The sequence below is a fragment of the Rissa tridactyla genome, chromosome 17, assembly GCF_028500815.1.
Source record: "Rissa tridactyla isolate bRisTri1 chromosome 17, bRisTri1.patW.cur.20221130, whole genome shotgun sequence".
Classification (NCBI taxonomy): domain Eukaryota; kingdom Metazoa; phylum Chordata; class Aves; order Charadriiformes; family Laridae; genus Rissa; species Rissa tridactyla.
The window spans coordinates 2,612,090-2,624,947 of record NC_071482.1 but is presented as its reverse complement, the minus strand read 5'-3'; the positions used below and the strand labels follow the sequence as shown (position 1 = coordinate 2,624,947).

Below are 12,858 nucleotides of genomic sequence, written 5' to 3'. Positions count from 1 at the left end.
TCCCCCTAGAAGCATGTGGGCTTGCTAAATGATATTCCTGACAGCCCCATGAGCCTGCTGTCCCTGGCTGAGCATTACTCTTCTCCCCACAGGTGCTAGTGGATGCCAGTTTTAATTGTGCAATGCACGAGCTAGCCTGTGGGGTCCCAGAGGCATTGGTCAGTGGAGATGACGTGGGAAGGAGGGAGCAGCCTGAAGGAGGTGGAGGAAGGTCACCCAGGCACCAGGTACCCAAAAGGTTGCCTGTGGGAGAGCGTGTGTGGAAAAGCACTGAGATAAAAATGCTCTAGGCTGTGAAAATGATTTCCTTAACACACTGAGAAAACAGACAGTACTACTCCCCAAGTAAGGCCTGCTGTGTGCATCTTCAACAGCACACGGGTATCTCACACTTACACACAAGAAGATGCTCTTGTCCCAAGCCTTGTTTTTTCAGCCAGGTTCCTCACCTGTAAGGAGATGGCTCGTCACTGCAAGACTTACCAGCCTTTCTCTTTAACCCAAGATTTTTCTGTCCCTAAACCTCAGCTCAGTTTTCATCCATGAAATGTCAGCTCAGACAGGAAAGAGACTCTTTGGGAATGATCCACACTGACCATGCAAATTGGAGTGGAAAATGCATCAAGAGATTTGCATTTAAGCAAATCCCAAACAAGCTATTGTGGAGACATCACTAAATTTTAGAAAACATTTCCGTCAAGGTCAGCTGGAACTTCACCAGTGGAGTATGAGCACTGACTTCACTCTGGTCTTGGAAGCTCATGACAGACAGCCCTTCTGCAAAGTCCTACAGAATCTGAGAGCTGGGACTTGTCAGCAGTGACGACAATGGAAACAGGTGAGTTTCAGCACCTTGACTTTTCACAAGCGTAAAGATGCATCTTCATGGAAATATCAGGGAAAGAACACACCATGCTGTCCTCAGCATATTAAAAAAAAAAAAGGCAGAAAGGATTGTCTAAAATCAATGTGTGGCATCTTTAATGTCTCGAGAATTTTACAGTATCTATTAGCATGCTCTGCCTTCTCTAGACTGAATTTATATTCCTTCACAATGCAATATTTTTCCAAAAGGCAGTTAGATCAAAGTGCTGTGAAATATGATTCAATTTGCTTGAAAATTATATAAACTCGGGCCTAAATTAGCATTCCCTTCCCTGATGCTGCCAATAGCAGAGTTATCTGGAGTTTTAATAGCTCATCATCAGATCCTGCTGAATAACTCACTGAAAGCAACAGGTTTAGTTATGTGAGGCTAGACTGCTACGTTAAACAGAGGGGTAGAGGAGAGCCATTACATTGCTTACTTATAAGCATTTGAGCAGGGGAATAACTGTGAGTATACGAGTGAACTTCAATAGCACCAGCACCCATGTGTATAAGTAAGAAGGTGTGGAAGTGTTTTTCTAATGTCTGTAGACCATAGTAAAGGCATTTGGAAAACAGGACTGCAGAAGCGCAGAACATCAGACACTTGCTAGAAACAGTCACAGAGAAATAAGATCATTTAACACAAAGAGGTTGTAGGATTGTGCAGTATCAGACTGCAGAATAAAATAATAAAAGCTGCTCACAGCTTTTACAGTGGTGCTATTTTATAAGTATGCCCATTCTGAAAATTAAACATAAGACTGTCTGCTTGGCTTCAGTCCCTCCAGAAGTTCAGTGCTGAATCAAGGTCTGAATCTTCAACCAGATGCAGCTAGCGAAGGCTGCATGAGTTATCGCAGGTATCAAACCATGATGGAGCTCAATGAACTGTGCTATACAGTTCAGACTTTTCCATCAAATTGCAATGCTGTTATCTCTAAAGGAACTCTCATGCAAAGATACATAGTTTCCGATGCCAAAAAGTATAGCTGTTTCTTCCAGTTATACCTGCTCTGCCACAGCTTTTGAGCTCCAGCTACATGTGCGCATCAGGTACTTCCAACTGCTTTCAGTAAAACAGCCCTCAACAGGAACTGCGTGAGGGAGATTTCTTCCTTGGGCCATGGAAAAGAGCCAGCCTCAGTATGCAGTTTCCTTTCAGCTGCAAGAGTTGATATCCATTTCTGGTTGTGTCCTGGCTTCTCCACAGATACCCACTGGTTGATATGCAGACATGGCATTCACCTCTATTTTGACTATTTTGATCATAAGCTTTTTGGGGCACTGTCTCTTGCAATGTGTTTGCCTTGTTCCCAGTCTTGGCTGAAGTCTCTCTGGTTAGTACTCAAACACCAAAACCAAACTGCAGTTGCCCAAAACTGCAATTGCCATGGCCCAACAGAAAACATTTGGGGTAATCCCAAGCTAGCACTTATGATGCTGTGTTCTTTAAACCCTCTGCTCTTGCCTTTCTAATCTTTCCATGCGTATGTGCACCTGGGGACACAACACCACATGAATGAAAGTGATAAATGGAGCCAAATGACACATCCTGAAAAGCAGAAGGGCAAAATATAAATCACGATTTTAGAGATCGAACATATCAGCTGTGGAATGGCTGTTTGTGTACCCTCGGGAAAACACAGCTGTCTGTTTTCCAAGGGATTAGCTTCAAAGTTAAGTTATTCTCTGGAAGATTTTGATAAAAGCCCATGTGGACACTCCTCCCTGGCCCCACAGGTGTGAGCTCTCTGTTCAGGCACAGCCTGCTGGCCAAGATAAAAGAGCTGTCCATGGCATTGTACCTCCTACCCATCTGCCCTCACTTGTGCCAAAACACCTGTACACGACACAGATCTCACAAAGCTTTATCCAGGCAGAGGAAGAGGACAGATGCCTCACACCAAGTCCCACAGACCCTATGGACAGGTTGTGCTGTATTCCAGGCAGGTCAAGAAAACAGAGCCAGGCCTGCCATCAGCCTCTTGGGTGACATGGCTGAGACACTGGACCCCTCTTTGTGCCTTCATCGATAACCTCGATAAAACAACAGAGTCCCCAAGTACCTGTCTGTATTTGCTGTGGATACAAAGCAGACTGAGCAGTCAGCTCCTTTTCCTTTCCCGAGATCTACACTGTAATTCACTACCCCATTCAGAGGAGCCACTCCAACCGTCTGGGGTACTTCCACCATTGCAGTACTGAGATCAAAGCTCACAGAGGGACATGCTGAAAGCCAGCAACTCCAGAAGGGCAAGGAGGGGTTAAATCACAGCATCTCTGCAGAAAGCATTAGGGGCTGTACAGTTAAACCAAATTTTGCTGACCCAAAGGGGAAATGCAGGATCCCCCAGAGCTCTCTTCGGAAAAACAAAAGGCAAAACCCATCAGCCAGCCATATCTGGCACAGAGGGAGCCGCAAGGAAACCACATGGCACCCAGTGCTAAAATACAGGGTAGGGCACCTTAGTCTTTGTTCTCTGCAAATGAGCAGCCCTCACTGTTGGGCTCCTAAGGGATGATTTTGTATTAATAATATCAACCTTATATGCTTCTTTCCAAACTTGGTGTACAGAGGCAATGAATTTCCTTCTTCTGTAATAACCTCTTCTAGCTGCTTTACACTTTCACTGAACTCCTCTAATGCTCGTTTCATTCCCTCAGTCCCTACAGATTTTGGCAAAAGGGTGTACCAAGGAGTGCGAGTGAAACACACAGTCAAAGATCTTCTTGCTGAAAAACGATCCAGGCAGAGCAGTGGCTCCCGCTTCAGTGTAAGTCACTTCCCCCCTACCCCCCTTTTTTTTTTAAGCTAGAAAAGTCACGGCATGTAATCCTCTGGTTTAAAGAGCATTTGTGTTGAGTTCAGGGCACTTCCAGTATTGACAGGGAATAGCAAAAACATTTGCAACACTAACATTTTCCCTAAAAGATCACAGGTGTCTCCTTGATTTTTTACATCGCTGAATCTTTGAGGATTAAAGTCTTATTTTTTTTAAGCAAATCAGTAATGCTAAATTTCTCAGTCCTTTCACATCCTGCATATGACACCTTTTCAAGTCAGATTCCTTTCTCACTAGCTACACTTGAGCAACTCAGTGCCACAAAAATAGATGTTCTTCCCTGAATGTTGTGCTCCTTTCAGCTCCTCTCTGGCATACTAGAGCGCCAGGGGAGATGCAGTGATGTTATGGTCTGGAAAGAAGCCAAGCATCAGTTTGTAAAAGATGATTTCTTCTTAAAGTGGTTCTACGGCAACAGGAGACCTAAGTCAAATTATAGTACACTACATTGTTTTTTCTCAATTACTCACCAAAAAAGCAATGCTGTCCCCAGAAGAGGACAGAATATTGCAGGTGCCAGCATGTGGCATCCCGTGCCACAATAAGACATTCCCTGTGTGCTCTCAAGACTCACCTTTACCGAGCAGCAGCACTTCACTTCCAGGCTGACTGGGAGCAACGGGGCCCCTGAGAGATGAGGGGATGCAGCCAAGCTGTTGAAACTGTGTCCTGGAAGGAAACAGTGGGAGCAGAGACCTGAATTACTGGCAGCGGAAGACACACATTAGTAGTTTTGAGTTTCTTCCCCCGTGAGCCATTCGCCTCAGGCTTTTTGCCTTTAGGAAAACAAAGAGACCTCAAAGTGACTTGCAAGTATATTTCTTGCTGTTACTTTCATGCTTGTGTAACAAAACAGGCAGAAAAACAGCACAGGCATTACCAACCAAAGCAAGATCTAGCCATAGACCTCTTCACAGCCTTCAGCTAATGCAGAAAGGCAGAAGACACCCTCCCAGCCATGGACAGTCACTGGGAAACATGCTCCCACAAGGCAGGCATTTACGAAAACTGCTTTGGGGAGCAGCAGGAAGCAACGGCTGTGTTTGCACTCACTGAGAAAACAGCTCCTGGTTGATGACTATCATGCTTTATCTGCTCCCCTTCTGGAGGCAGCAGCTTCAACGGCTGCAATCAAAAGCCCTGGGAACTGTAAAATGCTTGCTGCTTGCCTTATTGCCCTTTGCTTTGTATTCCAAAGCTTAGCAGTTGTGCGTCTATCTAATGCAAAATCAGGCCTGTTGCTTATTCCCTACAAGAGATGAAAAATTATTGTGCAGGGCAAACATCCGCATTTCCTCAAACATATCATGAAAAGTACAGCTGTAAATGCAGCTCTGTTTATCTGACATAATATAATCCAGAATCAAAGCAAACGGCAGATACTTGAACACCCTTTTGTATATTTATGATGCAGCGTGATTTAGCTGCATCTTTTGTTTGAACATGATCTTTTCTCCAAAATCAGTAAGCCTTTGTTGTGCAAGGGGAGGTCTATGGAGGAGATCTGTGCTGCTAAGGAAAGGTCGTTGCTCATCAGAGGTGAGCTGCTGGGCTGCTTACTGAGGCAGCAACAATTTCATGACAGCCAGGCCCTGCACACATCAAATGATAGGAAACTAGTGTGTACTGTGATGAAAACAGCACGATTTCGACTTCTGAATTCCCATCAGCTGCAGGGCAGAAGGGCTTGGTCCTGGGCTTTAGGAAGGGTCTGACTTTTTTCCTTTGGCTTGTCCACTATGTAGGCATGAACAAGCAGTTACCCTCTGCATGATAAAAGGATTACCCTCTTTTCTTAAGTGGGGAAACTGGTAGGTATGCAGATGAAGCACTATGCCCAGCAGCACTCAGAGGCCAGGGATAGATCATTCAGCAATCTTGCTGTCAGCAAACCAGTGAGGTGCCCTGCCCAGACTAACCTTTGCTTTTATTGATTTTTATTACTTCAGCTGCTGTACTACAGATTTGGCCCAGAAAGAAGACATGCTGAAGCCAAAGCAAGGTCAAAGGGCACCATAGGTCCCCATTGCAGGACCAGTTCATTATATTGACCCAGATCCTTTACATTTAGTCCCCCCAATGCAGCCTTGTAGCTGAGCAATGCTCCTGGGTTACCAAGGCAGTGAAACAACACAGCCAGTATCTCTGCCTGGTCACGTGCGAGGCAGGTTGAGACCGGGCTTATCAACAGCTGAATATGCTATGGGCTCAAGTGATGCTAAACAGACACACTGATGTGTTGCAGGAGATCCAGCTACCCCAGTCCCACAGCACTAAAAGGAAATAATGCAGGGAGGAAATGAACTAATGGGCTTCAATTAAGCCAAGCCATTCATCGCCTAATAAGGAGCCAGGAGACAAGTGAAATGTAGGTCTCTACAAGCATGTGGGTGCCTCCTATGATGAAGGCCAAAGATGGGCTGCTGCAGGCTCTTGCAATTGACTTAAGGCAGGTAAAGCCCTTGCAGCAAATGTCAGCTCGGTGGCCATCCATCATAGGTGTTTGCAAGAGGACCTGCTGCCTATGGCACACAGTTGGATAGTTTCAGTGGCTGTTAGCCAGACAGGATCAAAGATGAACTTAGGTGCACTAGTAATTTGAAATGCTCCAAATTTGAAATGCTGGGCTGGCAGCTGTGCCCAGGACCTTCCTGTCTCCCCAGCAAAGCATCCCAGCTTTCATCACTGCAGCCCTTTGATCTGTAGGCAGCATCTGCACTGCCTGTACCTCCTAACTCAACTTTTTCCTCAAACACAGCATTAGGGATGCCTGATGATAGTACTAGACTACTTCCCAGTGGGGTGTTGAGACTGGGGTCTAAACACTAGTGCAGAGGCCTGCACCATTACTTTCAAAGAGATTCCTCCCCAGTGAATGCAGACACAAACTGGCTGCAGGGTACAAAAGCCATGGGCAGGGAGAGGAGGTGGTGGGGAAAACCCCTGAAGCAGGAGAAGGTATTACCAAAGTGAGATGGATGCTGAGAGAGGGGTGTCTGCTAAGACCAGATTTGCATGTGGAGGCTTTAGCTTCGCAGGGCAGTGCGCGTTAGCGGCTATGATCTTCACTGAGGTCTGCAGCCAGAAATGGCCCAGCTGGAGACAGGTGCAAGCCCCAGCCCTGACCCTGCAATGTGAACACTCTCATCTGCCCACAAGCCAAAGGACTCCTTCCTGACACCTCCTATCACTCCTGCAGCCCATGTGACTTGCATGGGCTCAGAGCTCATTTTCATGATGGAGCAGGGAGCAGCTGCAAGCCTCCCTCAGCAGTAAAAGGAAGTCCTAGCACTGGCAAATTTAATTCAAATCTAAACCTCTAAATTTGGTTGCTTGCTATGGCAGGAACCTCTTGTTTGCGCTATGCAAACTGAAAATAGCATGCCACCATCACTGGCCAGGGTGACAGCACAGCTGAAGTAAATGCAGCCATGGGCACTGTATTTCTGCTCTATAGTTTTGGAGGTCCAGAGACAGAACTCAATGAAACTCCATGTATGAGGTCTGCTCAGAACAGATGCCTTTGCCCAGTGCTTTGTAAGGAATTTCCCGCCATGAGCACCAGGTTCACTCAGGGCTAATTTTCCCTTATCTAGGGACCAAGAAAGATTACTATTATCAGTATTGCTGTAGCACCCAAAGAGGGGATAGAAACAACTGCCTTCTACACACAGCCTGCTCATTCTGCTAGGAAGAGCCAGCTAAAGCGGCTCCATGGCAGGTAGACACAGCACAGGAGAGCTGGGCTAGAACATGGACAGCACAGAATCTGCCTGTTTTCACCAGCCAAGGGCTTAGATACCAACTTGTTAAGACCTGTTTTGTGCCAACATCAAAATAACTGCTCAGCATTATGCCTGCATTAAGGGACCCTGCAGTAAATGAGAAAGAAGCCAGTTATCTTGATATTTCTACTGTTATCAGCTCTACACAAGACCTTCAAAATCTCTTAGCCTACATCTGCTAATACTTCAGAGGCCCCAGGCTTGAAATCTTGTAGTTAAGCTCTTCATACTGACAGCACCAAGGCTCAAATTGTGCATCTGAATTATGCCAACACCTTCCCAAACTACATGCTTAGAGAGCTGCCTTGCTTTGAAAAAACATTTTTTAACATATCTTTATCTTTTGCAGGGCAGCACCAGCACACCACAGTCACCATATGTGCAAATGCCAGGTGAGGTTTTCATCCACTGATAAATACCTTTGATAAATACCAGTTGACACTGCTCCTGTCTCTCCTCCTCCAAAGGACATTAAGTGAGCAAAGGAGCACTGGAGCAGGGCCACCCCTCAGAGAGACCCCAGGAGGAAAGTAATCAAAAGAGTCAAAATAGGAGCAATGAGAATAAAAGAAAGGCCCCTGTAATCTTGCATGAAATTCCTAAAGAAAGGAAAGAGAGGAAATGAAAGCAGTTCCCACCTCTCTTGATAGAGGTGCCATGTAGAACCCCTTCTTTTCCCTCTGCGTCTTCTAGTTTTCCCTGGAGCTGGAGAGCGAAGGTACAAAACCAGGAGCTGACCTGTTTTGTCCCTTGAGCTCTTGGGCAGGGAAAGGGGACTGAGGCTGCAACAGAGGCTGGCGGTTTTGCAACTGTAAGCCCATCCTCCTCCCCAAGGGCTGCAGCAGAGCAAGGAAGAAGCAAAGGCTGGCAAAACTAACCTCACTCCTCCTGGCCTCACACTTGAAGCTTCCCAAAGCACATTGGGTTTGCTGCAGATGGAGGTCATCAACTGGATCAGGGCAGCCCAAGGTGCTAAAAGCACTTGGGCTAACACACCTGTTTCAAGACAGGATTGACTCCTGCCCTGGGTGATGACAAAGAGAAATGGGCTCTACTTTGCACCTGTAGAGCTGTCCATGGCTCCCCAGGTGCTGCTATTATGGTTTCCCTTTAGCCAACCCTTTTTTTTTCTGACTACCACAGGCTCATCTACCGTGGCTGGTTACTACGGCGTCAGGAGATCCTTCACAACTGAGTTGGATTTCCACAACACAAAGCAGTTTGTCAGTGACATCTACCCATCTCCTCTAGGGTCCAAGCCCTTCTCGTGCGATTCCTCTGCTGCTCAGGGCTACCCGGCACTTCTGGACCCATATCTCACCGACCAACATGGGGATTACCGTGCTACTCCCCTTACAGCTGGTACCAGCTCCTTCTTCAGCCCTTCTTCTGTGCCCCCTCTCCTGCCATCTTTCCCTAATGACACAGCGCACTTCCTACTAGTGAGTGAGTCTACCGTTCTCAGCCACCCAATGAAAGATTACCCAATTTAAAGCTGGGGTTAAGACAGGGGGACTCATGTGGGAAGGATGTGGCTGTCATAGGAGACAGCCACAGCAGAGCACACAGCAGATGGGGCAGGGCTGAGAGGGAATGGTTTTTCTCTTTGTTCCTGTCCTCTGTTTAATTGTCCCCTCTTCCTGTTGGAGACAACCTCCTAAATTAACAACCTTCCCTGCTCCCCCAAAAAACTACTCCATTAAGGTCCTTAAATTTCTAGAAATAGCCTTTGTCAGCTCCAAGCTGTTGCCTGTCCCCATCCCTGCTGCTGGCTCCATTCACACCCCCCCTCCCAGGGTAGAGCTCCTGGGCCATGCAGGGTCACAGCTGATCAGTCCCACGGGAACCTATTCCAGGCCTTCCCCACTATTGACAGCATGGATGTTTCCTTTCAATGGTTTTAGCACCAAATACTGCTCCAGAGCAACAGAAACCCTTGTGAGTGTTCCCAGCTAGGATCTGGAGATAGCTTGGCTTGGTGAAGCCAAGCTAGATAGGCCATTACCTCCAGGACAAACTTTTATTCTTAAGGGTCTTTCCTGCCTTCTCTCCCCACTTCCACGCAGAGAGAGCCCTGGGAGCAGACCTCACCTGACAGTCTCGGCCCGTTGGATGGCGCGTGCTCAGACCCTCTGCAAGCACTGCCTGCCAGCGCCAGCTGCCTCTCTGCACATGAGTCCGGAGGCATTTCCCCATACCGAAGCACAGGTTGGACCCCAGCCATCCCCGGAGCCCAGCCTCTGCATCCTCTTGAAGATGTCCACTACTCCCCCAGCTACGCTGCCACCTCATCTTACTCCTCACCATTCATGACTGTGGCAAATGAGCTTACCTCCAGAATGAGCCAGCTCTCACCAGAGCAGTCCTTGGAGACGCCGCCCCTTCATGATAACTCTGCCTGGGCAAAAGAGGATGGAAGTCCCATCTGGGGGACTTACGAAGGGCGGAGAACTTACTGATGAGAGATAAGAACTAGAGGAAAAGAAAAATGGACCATTATTGAAGTAAATTAATTACTTGTATGCTTTTTTCCTGAAGTTGGTCCTTCAAACAGAGGATGCTAATAACATGCAATGCTTTATGCTCTGTTTAGAAATACAATCACTTGGAAATAACACATGAAGCTTACAGTGGTGCCTTCTAGTGCCTTATGAAAGTTGTTGCTCACAGTCCCTCTGTGCTACAAGTGAAATACACAGCTTGAAAAATATCTGCACTCTATGGGCCTTTTCTACAAACAAGGATCTCAGGTACTTCTTTTCAGATGCTGAGAAAACAGATTGCTCTAAACCTTAAACTACCTCTACAGAGCAACGTTACCAGAAGAGATTTGGGAAGGCTGGGAAGCAAGGGAGGAGCTGGGGGAAGCCCTCCTTAACAGCACAGAGTCTGTATAATGGTATCTGTTACCTAGCAGCATAAATGTACGTGCCTAACGCTAACATGCTGTGAACGTGGCATTGTCTTGGACAACAGTTATGGCCAGAGTACCCAGAGGCACCCTCCTAGGGCTGGAACTGGGAAACAAGGCTGATTTGAAGTCCCAGTGCCTGGCCGGGCCCCATGGCCGCTAGAGGTAGCTCTGCACACACAAACACACACACACAGGAGTCCTGTGCAGCCCGCACAGATGCGGCCAGTCCCGCCTGCTGCCTCCATGCCCGGCGGAGGCTGCCCCCTTTGTGCCATCCTGTCCCCCAGCCTGGCACCCACAGAAGCAGCAACAAAAGCCTCACTGAGGAAGAACAGTGGCTTTCCAGGCCCTGAGAGTGTGTAGTGACGGGATGCTTTAAGGCCCTCTCCTAGCTTTTTCTCTTCAAATCCTGGGGCTGATGGGGCATTTGGAGCCTTCTCAGCACCCTCCAGGGATCATACATGGCACCAGGGTCACAGGATCGGGACCAGTGCATTGCTTCATGCCATGGATCCTGCAGGCACCTCTCTGCGGGGGCATGTGGACTGGGGACACAGCACTGAACTGAGAAACAGGCAACAATACGGGGCCCCTGTAAGCAACACTGCAGAGAGCTGCCAAGCAGACCACGCCAGTCGTTCTACACAAAGCCTTTTCTTTTACAGGTGTATCACCTAGCACTATCCCTGACACTCCTAATCCTGTAGCCCAGGATTGTCCCTGCACCTCAGTGTGCACACAGCAGCCATACAAGCCCCTTGCTCAGCCCGCACCTGGCAGACACCACCTCCCTAGCTGTTTAGGCACCCGCAAACCATCCAGGGTATGTTCTGGCATCAAAGGATGGAACGAATGCTCCCAGGGATCTTGGCAGCTGCCCCAAAAGTGAAGGCTCTGCACGGGCTGCACCTGGACAGACTTCTCCCCCCGACCCCTTGCAGCTGAGAAGCAGCTGTGAGAGCCAGAGCACCAGCACTGCTGCTGCAACATGCCTGGCAGAGCTCAGTTATGTCTTCAGGGGCTCACTGCAGCCCCTGCTTCTACACCACTGGGGTCTGTAGCCAGACCCCCGAGCTCTGGTCCTGGCAGCGCTTGGGTCTCTCTCGATGCTTCCTGACTCCCCAGCCTTGTTCAGACCTGCTCTGAAAAGCAAACTCCAGCGGCCCTCTGTGCCTCAAATCTCACCTCCAGCCACCCACGGGCTGGGCCCTTCTTTTTGCTAGTTGAGCCCCGGAGAGAGAGGGAAAGCTCAGCCCAGGGAAAGAGCCAGCAGCTAGGGCTCCTCTGCACACGTGCTAAGCGTGGGGTGAGGTGAGCCTGGCTGCCTCCCCGTTTGGTCCGTGGGTACCACAGGCAGGTGTGGAGCATCCCAGAGTGGCACCTGCTCAGCCAGAGCGGCTCCCCCGACCACGGGCCAGGCCAAGGCAAGGAGCCCCAGAGCCTCTTGGGGTGTATGCAGGTCTCCTTGCCCTGCACCCAGCCCCTGTGCCCCCAAATCTGAGCCTGCATGAGCCTGCAGCCTTATTCCACACCACAACCGAACATCACCAGGTTGAACTGCTGTCTGTAGCTGCAGTTTGGCAAAGTGGCAAAGCAGTCACCATCAGCTATCTCAGCTGTACCTTCTTCAAGGACCTTGCATGGACAGGGATACCAGGCTCAGCCTGGCTGCATTCCCACCAGGCTCTGAGGCAGCAGCAGGGACAGAAAGTTTTTTAGCTGTCTTGTAAGCGTTTGACGCACTCTGGCATTTGGATCTTAACCAAGGCAGGGCCTCTGTCAGCCTGGAAATGCTCTGAAGCCCCGGAGATGCAGGAACACCCCAAACACGGGTGCTTCATGTTTCCTTAAGGTGTGCAGCTCTGACACGACTGGAGCTGAGCAGCCTGCACGCTCTGCTCCGTGGTCTCTGGTTACAGAGGTAAACATTACCGCAGCTCCCGGGAGTGCCGGCTCCCCCGCACAGCGCCCGCGGCCTCACTGGGCTCTACCCACCCACCACCGATGCTTCATCGGAAAGGAACCCACAGTAACACGAGGGCTTCAGTTCCCAAACTGCTAAGCCTGGGCAGGTCTGTGTACTCCCCTGCGACCCTCCCCCTTCTGCAACTCCCCCAGCCCAGCATGCTCCATTTTGCTGCATCTGGGCTCCTCTCCAGAGGGGCCTGCGGGGAGCATCCCTGCAGAGCTGCCCCAAGCAAGGCTTGGCCTTACCAGGAGCTGCAGAGGCACATTTCAGAGCAAGGAATGGCATCGCCGCTGCGACCACTCCCCACAGAAATCAAGTGTATTTGTTCAACTTAAAGGAAAAGAAAAGATTCAGCTGCAACAATAGCCAAACAGAACCGCTAGTAGATTATTAACAGCCTGGCCTGCTTTCTGCTGCAGTCAGTTGTTCCTAGGGTATGGCAGAGACTGCGGTGCCCAGGGAAAATTTGTAACGCAA

The 12,858-nt window shown here is 48.9% G+C and overlaps 1 protein-coding gene across 1 annotated transcript; it reads left to right on the top strand.

Annotated features, from left to right (window-relative positions):
- Nucleotides 1–828: 828 nt before the first annotated feature.
- On the top strand, nucleotides 829–9,957 carry POU2AF2 (POU class 2 homeobox associating factor 2). The gene is made up of 6 exons (XM_054223274.1): nucleotides 829–838; nucleotides 2,611–2,671; nucleotides 3,485–3,644; nucleotides 7,848–7,890; nucleotides 8,642–8,940; nucleotides 9,565–9,957. The coding sequence occupies exons 1-6, from the start codon at nucleotides 829–831 to the stop codon at nucleotides 9,955–9,957; spliced, it is 966 nt and encodes a 321-aa protein (XP_054079249.1).
- Nucleotides 9,958–12,858: the final 2,901 nt, after the last annotated feature.

Bases quoted from the DNA above. Each gene is read 5' to 3' on its own strand.
- POU2AF2 (XM_054223274.1), top strand. The intron at 2,672-3,484 runs GTACCTCCTACC...AACCTCTTCTAG, and splicing joins AAAGAGCTGTCCATGGCATT to CTGCTTTACACTTTCACTGA. The intron at 7,891-8,641 runs GTGAGGTTTTCA...TGACTACCACAG, and splicing joins ACCATATGTGCAAATGCCAG to GCTCATCTACCGTGGCTGGT.